A 13,336-nucleotide genomic window follows, 5' to 3' on the forward strand; every position below is an offset into this window, starting at 1 on the left:
CATAGGACGTACCGGTACGCCCTATTTCCCGAGTCCTTAAGGACTGAGGACGTACCGGTACGTCCTGACTTAAAATCGGAATTCCGGCGCCGCGGGGGTTAATCGGAACGGGATTTCGGCTGAAATCATTCAGCCAGCATCCCGTAACAACGCAGGGGGGGTCATTTGACCCCCCGTGTCGGCGATCGCAGCAAACCGCAGGTCAATTCAGACCTGCGGTTTGCTGCGCTTTTTGCAGTTTCTGATCCCCGCGGTCCCTGACCGCGGATATCAGAAACTTTAGAGTGCCTAAAATCAAGATTTCACCTTCCCCCTGCACCCCTGCACGATTTGATGGCGGCGGGTGGTGCAGGGGGGGTGTCGCAGGCGGTGGGGGCGTTGCGATCCCCCGCCCGCCTCCCCTTGAATAATAGTTGGTTTCTAGTGGGTATACCAGGGTGCCAGCACATTGCTGGCACCCTGGTATAAACATCTGACATCATTGATGCGATGTCAGCTGTTTAACCCTTTCCATACAGCGGTCCGTAAGGACCGCTGTATGGAAAAGGTTAACAGCGCAGGGAGCTCCCTCCCTCTCCGATCGGGGGGGCTGCTGTGCCTTTGCAGCCCCCCCGAGGGAGAGAGCCCCCAGGCAGCCCCCCCGAAGCCCCGTCCTCACATTTCCCCGTCTGCGAAGTTGTGGCAGACGGGGAAGGTTCCCATGGCAACAGGACGCCTGCTCAGGCATCCTGCTGTCCATGGTGCTGAAGGCATAGATCTGTTCAGTGTAAGTAAAATACAGCGCAGAACCCTATATAGATTCTGTACTGTATTATACAGACATCAGACCCACTGGATCTTCAAGAACCAAGTGGGTCTGGGTCCAAAAAAATAAAAAAATGTGAAGATAAAAAATAAACATTTATCACTGAATAAAAATTAAAAAAATTAAATACACTACACATATTAGGTATCGCCGCGTCATGTTACTTTCCCCGCACGGTGAACGCCATAAAAATAAAAACTATGAGAAAATTGAAATTTTGCCCACCTTACTTCCCAAAAAAGGTAATAAAAGTGATCAAAAAAGTCGCATGTACGCCAAAATAGTACCAATCAAACCGTCATCTCATCCCGCAAAAAATTAGACCCTACTCAAGATAATCGCCCAAAAACTGAAAAAACTATGGCTCTTAGACTATGGAAACACTAAAACATGATTTTTTTTTTGTTTCAAAAATAAAATCATTGTGTAAGACTTACATAAATAAATATAAAGTATACATATTAGTTATCGCCGCGTCCGTATCGACCGGCTCTTTAAAAATATCACATGACCTAACCCCTCAGGTGACCACCGTAAAAAAAATGGGTAAAAAAAAAGCAATTTTTTGCCATCTTACGTCACAAAAAGTGTAATAGCAAGCGATCAAAAAGTCATATGCACCCCAAAATAGTGCCAATCAAACCGTCATTCTCATCCTGCAAAAAATTAGACCCTACTCAAGATAATCGCCCAAAAACTGAAAAAACTATGGCTCTTAGACTATGGAGACACTAAACAATTTTTGGGTTTTAAAAATGAAGTTATTGTATAAAACTTACATAAATAAAAAAAATTGTATACATATTAGGTATCGCCGCGTCCGTGACAACCTGCTCTATAAAATTACCACATGATCTAACCTGTCAGATGAATGTTGTAAATAACAAAAAAAGTGCCAAAAAAGCTATTTCTTGTTACCTTGCCGCACAAAAAGTGTAATATAGAGCAATCAAAAATCATATGTACCCTAATCTAGTACCAACAATACTGCCACCCTATTCCGTACTTTCTAAAATGGGGTCACTTTTTTGGCGTTTCTACTCTAGGGGTGCATCAGGGGGGCTTCAAATGGGATATGGTGTCAAAAAAACTGTCCAGCAAAATCTGCCTTCCAAAAACTGTATGGCATTCCTTTCCTTTTGCGCCCTGCCATGTGCCCGTACAGCAGTTTACGACCACATATGGGGTGTTTCTGTAAACTACAGAATCAGGGCCATAAATGATGAGTTTTGTTTGGCTGTTAACCCTTGCTTTGTAACTGGAAAAAATATATTAAAATGGAAAATCTGCCAAAAAAGTAAAATTTTGAAATTGTATCTCTATTTTCCATTAAATCTTGTGCAACACCTAAAGGGTTAACAAAGTTTGTAAAATCAGTTTTGAATACCTTGAGGGGTGTAGTTTCTTAGATGGGGTCACTTTAATGGAGTTTCTACTCTAGGGGTGCATCAGGGGGCTTCAAATGGGACATGGTGTCAAAAAAATTGTCCAGCAAAATCTGCCTTCCAAAAACCATACGGCGCACCTTTCACTCTACGCCCTGCTGTGTGGCCGTACAGTAGTTTACGGACACATATTGGGTGTTTCTGTAAACAGCAGAGTCAGGGCAATAAAGATACAGTCTTGTTTGGCTGTTAACCCTTGCTTTGTTAGTGGAAAAAATGGGTTAAAATGGAAAATTAGGCAAAAAAATTTAATTCTCAAATTTCATCCCCATTTGCCAATAACTCTTGTGCAACACCTAAAGGGTTAACGGAGTTTGTAAAATCAGTTTTGAATACCTTGAGGGGTGTAGTTTATAGAATGGGGTCATTTTTGGGCGGTTTCTATTATGTAAGCCTCGCAAAGTGACTTCAGAGCTGTTGTGGTCCCTAAAAATTGGGTTTTTGTAAATTTCAGAAAAATTTCAAGATTTGATTCTAAACTTCTAAGCCTTGTAACATCCCCCAAAAATAAAATATCATTCCCAAAATAATTCAAACATGAAGTAGACATATGGGGAATGTTAAGTCATCACAATTTTTGGGGGTATTACTATGTATTACAGAAGTAGAGAAACTGAAACTTTGAAATTTGCTAATTTTTCAAAAATTTTGGTAAATTAGGTATTTTATTATGCAAAAATTTTTATTTCTTTGACTTTATTTTACCAGTGTCATGAAGTACAATATGTGACGAAAAAACAATCTCAGAATGGCCTGGATAAGTCAAAGTGTTTTAAAGTTATCAGCACTTAAAGTGACACTGGTCAGATTTGCAAAAAATGGCCTGGTCCTTAAGGTGAAAATGAGCCTGGTCCTTAAGGGGTTAAATGACACCTGAAGTCACTGTTTGAGCTGATCCCCACACTTCTCAGATCAATTCAGCCCCAATATACACTGCAGGAGAGCTGGGTGGCAGTCCCAAACCTACAACCCGACTGATGTATCCCCTGCTTCACTTGCAGCTGCAGAGGTAAGGGACCTCATAGACTGTTCTTGGGAGGAGCCCCAGTCGGCGGGTGGAGATGGGACTGAGGTCTCTCTACCAGCCCTTCAGGATGCTGGGCAGCTGGCCCAGATCCACAACTACAGCCTTCAATAAAAGCAGTTCCTGTTTTACCCTCAACATAGTCTTATCACATGTGTGGGGGTAACACCTATATTTACTCCGGCGATTGCTATTGGTATTATACTCCCCTGGGATTACAACACGGTGCTACCCACTGGAAGCTGGATCCTGGTCTTGGGCCCAGGGTGAGTGGAAGACGGCGAGATCCCAACCAAGCTGTGGCAGTTCGTGGGGTCGGCAGTGCTTAAGGTGTCAAGTGGAGTGCTTTGAGTCCTCGGGAAGCACTAGGAGCATCCATCAACGGAGGTACCCAGTCGGGGTGCCAGGAGATCTGTTACAGGGGGAGGGGGAATGTATATTAAAACTTAACTATTGAACAAAAAAAAACACACCACACTACGAAACATACAAAAGATGAGGGTTGCTAAAACAATATGCACCTCAATGCTGGTAATTATGCAGTAGCCGAACGTTAATGCATGTATTGATGTATGTGAAACTAATTACATGTAAATAAGTAAACTGAATCCTGTAGTAAGCAATGGTGGAGGTTCGGTATTGGGCAGGGGGCAAACTGGTTCCAGTTGAAGATAGGTGATCCAAGAGGAAGATATGGGGTCCAGGTGTACATGCAGTGGTGGCGTTGCTTGGTCGGGAGGTAACTATCCCTAATTAAACTCTAAAGAAATAGTGAACGCACTATTACACCCTACCTATCTACACAGAGCACCCACCCCAAAAGGGGCAACCCCATCCGGAACCTGCCCCTATACACGGCCAAATCCTGAACGTAGTCCCCGAGACACGCTCTCGACTTGACACGTTTTTGTCGACTCTTTGTCACCAGACTCTTCAGGGGATATAATTCAGAGACTATTGGCTGTAAACCAAACTACATTGATACAAAACCAAATTCAAATAATCAATTGGCAAAAGTTGCACCAATTACCAGCTCCACTGTGGTGGAGATCAGCATGTCCTGCATCTAAGAGTACACCAACCTGTGGTGTACAAATGTGCAATAGAATACCGGGCGGACAGCCAGTGAGTTGTGCATCATGTGATACGGTCATGTGGGGAGGGACAGCCAGTAGAAGGGCAGGGCAGGGTGCACAGGTGGTGCTGTGTATCCAGGATACCAGGAGGCGTCTTTTTATCCCGTCGGGTGCATGTCTTAGGGACTATGTTAGGGATTTGGCCGTGTATAGGGGCAGGTTCCGGATGGGGTCACCCCTTTCAGGGCGGGTGCTCTGTGTAGATAGGTAGGGTGAAATAGTGCTTTCCTCTTTCCTTTAGGGTTTAATCAGGGATAGTTACCTCCCGACAAAGCAATGCCACCACTGCACGTACACCTGGAACCCATATCTTCTTTTTGGATCATCTATATCCGGAACCTGTTGGCCCCCTGCTCAGTACCGGACCTACACCATTACTTACTACAGGATCTGGTAAAACCGTTTGGCTTACTTATTTACTTGTAATTAGTCTCACATACATCAATGCATGCCTTACCATTTGGCTACTACTAATTACCAGCATAATTTTTTAGCAACCCTCATCTTTGTATGTTTTGTAGTGTGGTGTGTTTTTTTTGTTCAATATTCTTTTAAGAGTTTTCCATAAAATTTCAGTTTTAATATACATCCCCCTGCCCCCAAGCTTTGGAGGTTATACTATATCTTAGCTGGGAATGATATCAGGTGCCACGAAAAAGTGGGCCTTTTGCGTTCTTCTTGTTCCATTTTAGGTTGTTATCGTAAAATGTTAAGGAAAGTGCTAACTTGTAATATCAGAGGATAGTGGAGGATAGTGCTGTCAATGAAGCCTATATTTATTATTTCTATGTTATTTGCTATGTTCCATTGTGTCCCTGCTGTTCTGCTGAAAGGGTTCCTGGTGGCTTGTTTACTGGTCTCACATTTACAATTAAAGTTAAACCCTTTTGTTACCAACATCGTACATGTACAATGCTGGACCGAAGGGGAAAAATGGCGCCCACTCTCAAATACAATAAGAGCCATGGCCGGCAGGTCTCTGCTTGTTCTAACAGCAGAAACCTACAGCTAATAACCGCAACTGGCAATAATGTCGATCGCGCTCATTAAAGCCTTAAGATGCCATGATCAAGTATAATCACGGCACCTAAAAGCTCAGTGTGCGCTTCCGAGTCCTTACCGGCATTCCCTGAGGCTGGTAATTGACTTCAATATTGCTGGATCTCTCTGAAGAGACCCGGGGTATTGGAGCTGCAATTCTTATGTTGGCCAGCATTACCATATAAAGAAGCATTGCTTCTTTATAGAATGTGGTAATATTGAAGAAAAAAATAAATGAGTGAGTCTTGTAGCCTCAAACACTGGATACAAAATCATAAAAAAAGTTAAAAAAAAGTTAAAAATAAAATTATGGAAAAAAACTATATAATTTTTTTTTAAATATATACAAATTTAAATCACCTCCTTTCCATAAAACAAAATAAGAAATACATAAATAACAAAAAATATAAGCATCATGGGCATCACCACATCCGAAAACACCCTCTACTATTTCGTACTGACCCAGAGAATGAAGGACACAGGTCGGTTTTGACGCCACCCAATTTTTATTTTTATTTTTTACCACTTCCCACTACAGTGTATGTCATATTTAAATGGTGGCATTAGAAAGTACAACTTGTCCACAAAAAACAAGCCCTCATATGGATACGTGAACATAAAAATAAAGGTTATGGTTCCAGGAAGATGGGGAAGAAAAATGAAAAAATGAAAAAAACTCCAGTATCCTAAATATTAGTAGGACAACAGACAACAGTCTAATGTGTGTGGCGAGCCCCTACCTCCTGACTTTCCTCAGAAAGATGATGACAGGGGAAAGAAGGATTGGACAAAGTAAATATTTTCTCTCATTCTTTTTGTTCTCCTAGGGCAGTGGTCGGCAACCCGCGGCTCGCGAGTCACATGCGGCTCTTTTGATCCTTAGATGCGGCTCTTTGGTTCGGGCTGGCGGGTGGGCGGCCTTTCTTGCAAAATGTCAAGCTTTCAAAATGTCCGTCATGTGCCTCCTGCCCCGTCTGTCTGCTCCTTCCACTTTATGAATGAAGCAGGCAGGCGGGGCAGGAGGCGCATGACGGAGGGTGAGATGTCACGCTGCGCACAGCAGCAGAAGGGCGGGCAGCGGCGGAATTTCAGCAGAACTCCGGCCATGTGAGGAGTGGTGAAGAGGCCGCCGCTCAGGTCCAGGAGGAGCGAAATGTCCTGCAGCAGAAAGGTAGGAGCTGCCCCCCGGTGTGTGCACCGGCCCCACCGCAAGTGTCCCTGCCTCCTCCCTTCCCCCCCACTAATACATTACTTTACTTACTGGAGGGCACTTATGGGGGATATCTGTGGAGGGCACTTATGGGGGATATCTGTGGAGGGCACTTATGGGGGATATCTGTGGAGGGCACTTATGGGGGATATCTGTGGAGGGCACTTATGGGGGATATCTGTGGAGGGCACTTATGGGGGATATCTGTGGAGGGCACTTATGGGGGATATCTGTGGAGGGCACTTATGGGGGATATCTGTGGAGGGCACTTATGGGGGATATCTGTGGAGGGCACTTATGGGGGATATCTGTGGAGGGCACTTATGGGGGATATCTGTGGAGGGCACTTATGGGGGATATCTGTAGAGGGCACTTATATAGCATCTTATGCTATATATGTGTCATCCACAGATATCCCCCATAGGTGCCCTCCACAGATATCTCCCATAAGTGCGTCATCCACAGATATCCCCCATAAGTGCGTCATCCACAGATATCCCCCATAAGTGCGTCATCCACAGATATCCCCCATAAGTGCGTCATCCACAGATATCCCCCATAAGTGCGTCATCCACAGATATCCCCCATAAGTGCTTCATCCACAGAAATCCCCCATAAGTGCTTCATCCACAGATATCCCCCATAAGTGCGTCATCCACAGATATCCCCCATAAGTGCGTCATCCACAGATATCCCCCATAAGTGCGTCATCCACATTACATCCAAATCTGCAGACAAGTTTAATAAAAGTAAAAAATGATAAAGATAAAATGAAATAATAATCAAGATCCAAATAAAAGAAAGTACATATAAAAGTATGTAAAAACACACTCTGGGCTCATGCCCACAAATGTAAGGGCGCAGTGCCTGTGCTGCGGACCGCAAATAGCGGTCCGCAATGCACGGACACAGACCATGGGGCAGCTGCATGAGGATCGCGGACCCATTCACTTAAATGCTCGCACCGCAAAAAAAGTAGCGCATGCTGAAGTGAATGGGTCCATGATGCGGGCTGCACACGGTCGTGTGCAGCCCGCATCATGGACTCATGGACCCATTCACTTCAATGGGTCCAGGATCCGGGATATGAGTGCTACAGTGTGCTTCCGTGGTGCTTCTGGCTGTGCCTCCGCACCGCAAAAAAGTAGTGCATGCGCTACTTTTTTGCGGGGCGTAGGCACAGCCAGAAGCACCACGGAAGCACACTGTAGCACTCATATCCCGGATCCTGGACCCATTGAAGTGAATGGGTCCTTGATGCGGGCTGCACACGGCCAGTGCCCGTGTATTGCGGACCCGCCGTATGCGGCCTGCAATATGGCAACGGCGGGTACACGGTCGTGTGCATGAGCCCTAATAGTCCTCACTGGTACTGTTGATGCAATATTTTAGGTTTTAAAAATGTGGCTCTCGAAATAAATATCAATCGTGGTTTTGGCGATATTTGGCTCAGTTGACAAAAAAGTTTGCCCACCACTGTCCTAGGGGATAAGCTGCTGCCAGGGGTGTCTGGCAGTGGATTTCTCCCCTCTCCCCAATGAGTACACATACACGTTCAGCCAAATCAAATGTGTTTGTCTGTGGGGAAGTCGGGAGTTGGCTGAATAATCGTTATGCTTAGATACTAAATGTGTATGGCAGCTTTGACATTTAAGGCATCTTTAGACTGCCCAATGTAAAGGTGCTGCCGATTACCCAAAGAACGAGCGTAATGCTTGTTTATCAGGTAATAAGGTTGACCATACAGAAACCCAAATAAATGTTTGCTGGCAACAGATTGTGCTGTCTAAACATTACTTTGCTGCCGGCAAACAATGATTATGTATGGGGACAAGCAATGGCATTAGCGATTGCTTCTCCCCATGCTGTGGAGGAAATCCTTCACTGATGAGCAGGCGATTGTTGGGAAGGAACGCTTCTTTCCTGACAACCATCTGCTCCAATGAGCAGTATAAAGGGATATTTAGATAGTCTTAGTAACAGGGTAATTAAAAGAGCTGATTCCATTAGCACAAGCACCACTTTCTTGTTCAATAAATGAATATAAACCTCTGCACAACCTCTTTAAGCCAACTGCAAAGTTAATACCTAAGTATGCAAGATCCAAGTATCCAAATACAACAGAATAAGGAACAACATTTAGGATAGGGCCACATGGAGCATCTGAAGAGTGGTCAAAAACCAATGCGATTTTAAAGCAAATCAGTGGATATTTCAACTGCATGCTTATGCAGGGTATTTAGCCAAAAAGCAACCAATACATGTGGCCTTAGGCTAGGGCTACATGGTTACATTTGTCGTACGATACTAAGTTGCATAATAAAAGGGGTACAACTACATGTGTAGTGCGACATTTATTGTAATGATAGCCTATGGTTGTCGCACTGTCAGTCACGCAAAAATCCAACTTGCACTGATTTTTTGCGACTGTCATGTTGCAGTCGCAGTACGACACCTTAGACTATTATTACAATAAATGTTGCGTGACATTGGTGCGATACATCTCGCCTTGTAGCCCTAGCCTTATCTTTGAATAAGCTATGCTAACCAGAACGGTCCCAGCAATGTGTGGAAAATCTGAAGTGTATAGCATTCCAAAATTGACTTGAATAACACAGGAAAAATAGTACAAAATTATTAAAAATTATTTCTTGGCAATAGTTAATGAAAACTCACCTGTCTTTTGGGAAAGGGTTAACTTTGCATGCCTCTAGAAGAAAACGCACAACTTCTACATGCCCTGGGTTTTAAAAGAAAAGAAAAAAATGTCAAACTGAATATGTATGTTTTTGCTTTCAATTAAATGTGTTTGTCTTTACAATGGTACATATCATGATATTTGTAAACTACATTTTATGAAAGCATAAGCGTTAAATTCAGATGCTACTTTTAGAGTATTTATACAGAACTTGCATTTCATTTTCCTACAGTTCTGCAAAGTGCTGTGCTAGGCCTTCCTTTACCCAGGGCTAATATTCAGTCTCCCCTTGCTAGTGTTGAGTGAATTGAAGTTAATGAAGTGGAATACGATCCGAATTTCAGGAATCTGAATTTCCTCATGCTTCATGGTAAATTATGCTTATGACAATAGAAGATTGGCACACTATTACATGCAGGGCAACACGGAAACAGGTTTCACAATTTATTACAGTTGTGTGCATTATTAATTCAATACAATACAATAAAAATGCACATAGAGATAAAATAAAATTAAAAATGACAAAAAATATTCCCAATAGATTCAATTATTGGCTTCCAATATTCTTGGTCATCTATTATTAATATAAAATCAACCGCTGGTGATCGTCCACACAGAAAGTTGCAGATACCCTAGGTACAAACCGGATTGTTTGGGACACTAAACAAATTGTGCATAAAAACTGAATGCAATGATGTGGAGATGGCAAATGTCAATATTTTATTTCTAATAGAACGTAGATGACAGATCAAACGTTTAATCCGAGTAAATGTATAATTTTAAAGGAAAAATACGTTGATTCAAATTTTCACGGTGTCAACAAATCCCCATAAAGTTGGGACAAGTAGCAATAAGAGGCTGGAAAACGTAAATTTGAGCATAACGAAGAGCTGGAAGACCAATTAACACTAATTAGGTCAATTGGCAACATGATTGGGTATAAAAAGAGCTTCTCAGAGTAGCAGTGTCTCTCAGAAGCCAAGATGGGTAGAGGACCACCACTTCCCACAATGTTGCGCAGAAAGATAGTGGAGCAATATCAGAAAGGTGTTACCCAGCGAAAAATTGCAAACACTTTGCATCTATCATCATCAACTGTGCATAACATCATCCGAAGATTCAGAGAATCTGGAACAATCTCTGTGCGTAAGGGTCAAGGCCGTAAAACCATACTGGATGCCGTGATCTCCGGGCCCTTAAACGACATTGCACCACAAACAGGAATGCTACTGTAAAGGAAATCACAGAATGGGCTCAGGAATACTTCCAGAAACCATTGTCAGTGAACACAATCCACCGTGCCATCCACCGTTGCCAGCTGAAACTCTACAGTGCAAAGAAGAAGCCATTTCTAAGCAAGATCCACAAGCTCAGGCGTTTTCACTGGGCCAGGGATCATTTAAAATGGAGTGTGGCAAAATGAAAGACTGTTCTGTGGTCAGACGAGTCACGATTCAAAGTTCTTTTTGGAAATCTGGGACGCCATGTCATCCGGTCCAAAGAGGACAACCCAAGTTGTTATCAACGCTCAGTTTAGAAGCCTGCATCTCTGATGGCATGGGCAGCTTGCATGTCTGGAAAGGCACCATCAATGCAGAAAAATATATTTAGGTTCTAGAACAACATATGCTCCCATCCAGACATTATCTCTTTCAGGGAAGACCCTGCATTTTTCAACAAGATAATGCCAGACCACATTCTGCATCAATCACAACATCATGGCTGCGTAGGAGAAGGATCCGGGTACTGAAATGGCCAGTCTGCAGTCCAGATCTTTCATCTATAGAGAACATTTGGAGCATCATAAAGAGGAAGGTGCAACAAAGAAGGCCCAAGACGATTGAACAGTTAGAGGCCTGTATTAGACAAGAATGGGAGAGCATTCCTATTTCTAAGGCCCCATGCACACGGCCGTGTTTCGCAGCTGTGTGCGGGCCGTGGAACCGCGGCCTGGATCCCTCCTGAGAGCAGGATCGCATGGCGTCACTGGTTGCTATGACGCCGTGAGCTCCCTGCTGCCGCCGCAATACAGTAATACACTGGTATGATCTATACCAGTGTATTACTGTACTGTGCCGGCAGCAGGGAGCTCACGGCGTCATAGCAACCAGTGACGCCGTGCGATCCTGCTCTCAGGAGGGATCCAGGCCGCGGTTCCACGGCCCGCACACGGCTGTGAAACACGGCCGTGTGCATGGGGCCTAAACTTGAGAAACTGGTCTCCTCGGTCCCCAGACGTCTGTTGAGTGTTGTAAGAAGAAGGGGAGATGCCACACAGTGGTGAAAATGGCCTTGTCCCAACTTTTTGGGGATTTGTTGACACCATGAAATTCTGATTCAACATATTTTCCCCTTAAAATGGTACATTTTCTCAGTTTAAACTTTTGTTCCGTGATTTATGTTCTATTCTGAATAAAATATTAGAAGTTGGCACCTCCACATCATTGCATTCAGTTTTTATTCACGATTTGTATAGTGTCCCAACTTTTTGGGAATCCGGTTTGTATTTCTTTGGTATATATCCTGCTTTGTTGTTGTGCAGAAAATTGCTATCGCAAGGAATTATGCATGGATTGTGGGCCCTACTTTGATAAATGGAAACGTGTTCATATAGCTGAATAGTACATGTAGCAATAATTTGAACTACACTAGGAATGCACCCAATCCGCACGTATCACAGGGTGATAGGGTTTTTTAGTGGAAAAGGATATGTCACAGCAGCAAACAGGTGCCTTTCTCCACTTCTAAATGCGGCCCACCCACTTTCCAATCACTCTAATTTGATTTTTCAGAGAATGTGAATATTCGCTAAGTTTCGCACAAAGATTTGCATAAAAAAATCGTATAGGAAATCGTATAAAAGATCATATGAAAATCAATGCTGATGGTATTTGCGGCATGTGCATCAAAGTCAATGCCGATGACCCACGTTCGTGGGCTTACCTTCTCTTGTACCCAGCTGGTTTCTTGTGTTGTTAATTGTATCCGGCTACAGACCGGCGTCCTGGCTTCTGTTTCGTCGGCGTCTCAATTGTAGGTCAGTTTGTCACGTGGGTTGTGCTCCCAGTATTGATCTTCCAGCGGGTTAGAGCGAGTTTTGCGATGCGTCTATTTGAATGCCCTCGAAATAATTATAGATAACAGTGCACTGTTCAATCGCGACTCAGGTTCTTGTGGGGTGAGACATTTACCAGACGCGTTTCAGGGATAACTTTCCCCTTCTTCAGTGGCAACACCCCTTACAAGTGGATTATAGGTTTTTATACCCTTCAATGGTCTTATAAAAAGAAGGATATGGATTCCTGGAATGTGGATTTTTCACATATACGATTATTCTATTGATTTCATAACATTTCTTATTACTGTGACTGCCTGTATTCGCTTGTGTCCTTCATAGTCAGTGAGATTTTTCTATTTTTCACATATTTTTGTACATGCGATTTTAATGCCGATTCCTGTGCGTTTTTTTATCCTATGATGCGTTTTTTTCTTTCTTAGTGCGTTTTTTTCATATTATTTAAATTTCTCAATGCTGGGCTTACTGTATATCATATTTAATTAAAATTGCATCCCCAATCCCAGTTATAAGCAAATTATTACATACATTTCATGTTTATGGTGATCGTTCTTTATCAAAGAACATATGTGTATTAATTTTATACATCTTATTCAAGTAGTTTCAAATGTGTTCGGCCATATATTGGCCATATTATTGTTGGTCTGGCACATTCAGGGAAGAGTCAGGCGACGTACACCCATAATCCAGGGAGGATTACAGTGCTGATAAACAACCTGACATGCGATCCTCCGTGAATAAATGGGTGGACGACCCTTCAACTACAGGAAGCCGAAACTCTCTAATTCTGAGTTTAGTGCCATTGGTATCAAACTCACAAAATTGTAGATTCGTCTGGATTAAGCTCTCGACATCTTAATGTGGTTCCCCCCTCCAGTGTGTGTCTATCTTTCCCAGCGCC

General features: G+C 43.2%; 1 protein-coding gene across 1 annotated transcript in view; it reads right to left on the bottom strand.

Moving 5' to 3' along the window:
• Positions 1-13,336, bottom strand: part of GLS (glutaminase) — a 1,258,313-nt gene that overhangs the window by 77,821 nt on the left and 1,167,156 nt on the right. The window contains exon 17 of the mRNA XM_044303244.1: positions 9,338-9,401. Coding sequence (XP_044159179.1) covers positions 9,338-9,401 — 64 coding nt within the window. The remainder of the gene's footprint in view (positions 1-9,337; positions 9,402-13,336) is intronic.

Source organism: Bufo gargarizans, chromosome 8 (assembly GCF_014858855.1).
Source record: "Bufo gargarizans isolate SCDJY-AF-19 chromosome 8, ASM1485885v1, whole genome shotgun sequence".
Classification (NCBI taxonomy): domain Eukaryota; kingdom Metazoa; phylum Chordata; class Amphibia; order Anura; family Bufonidae; genus Bufo; species Bufo gargarizans.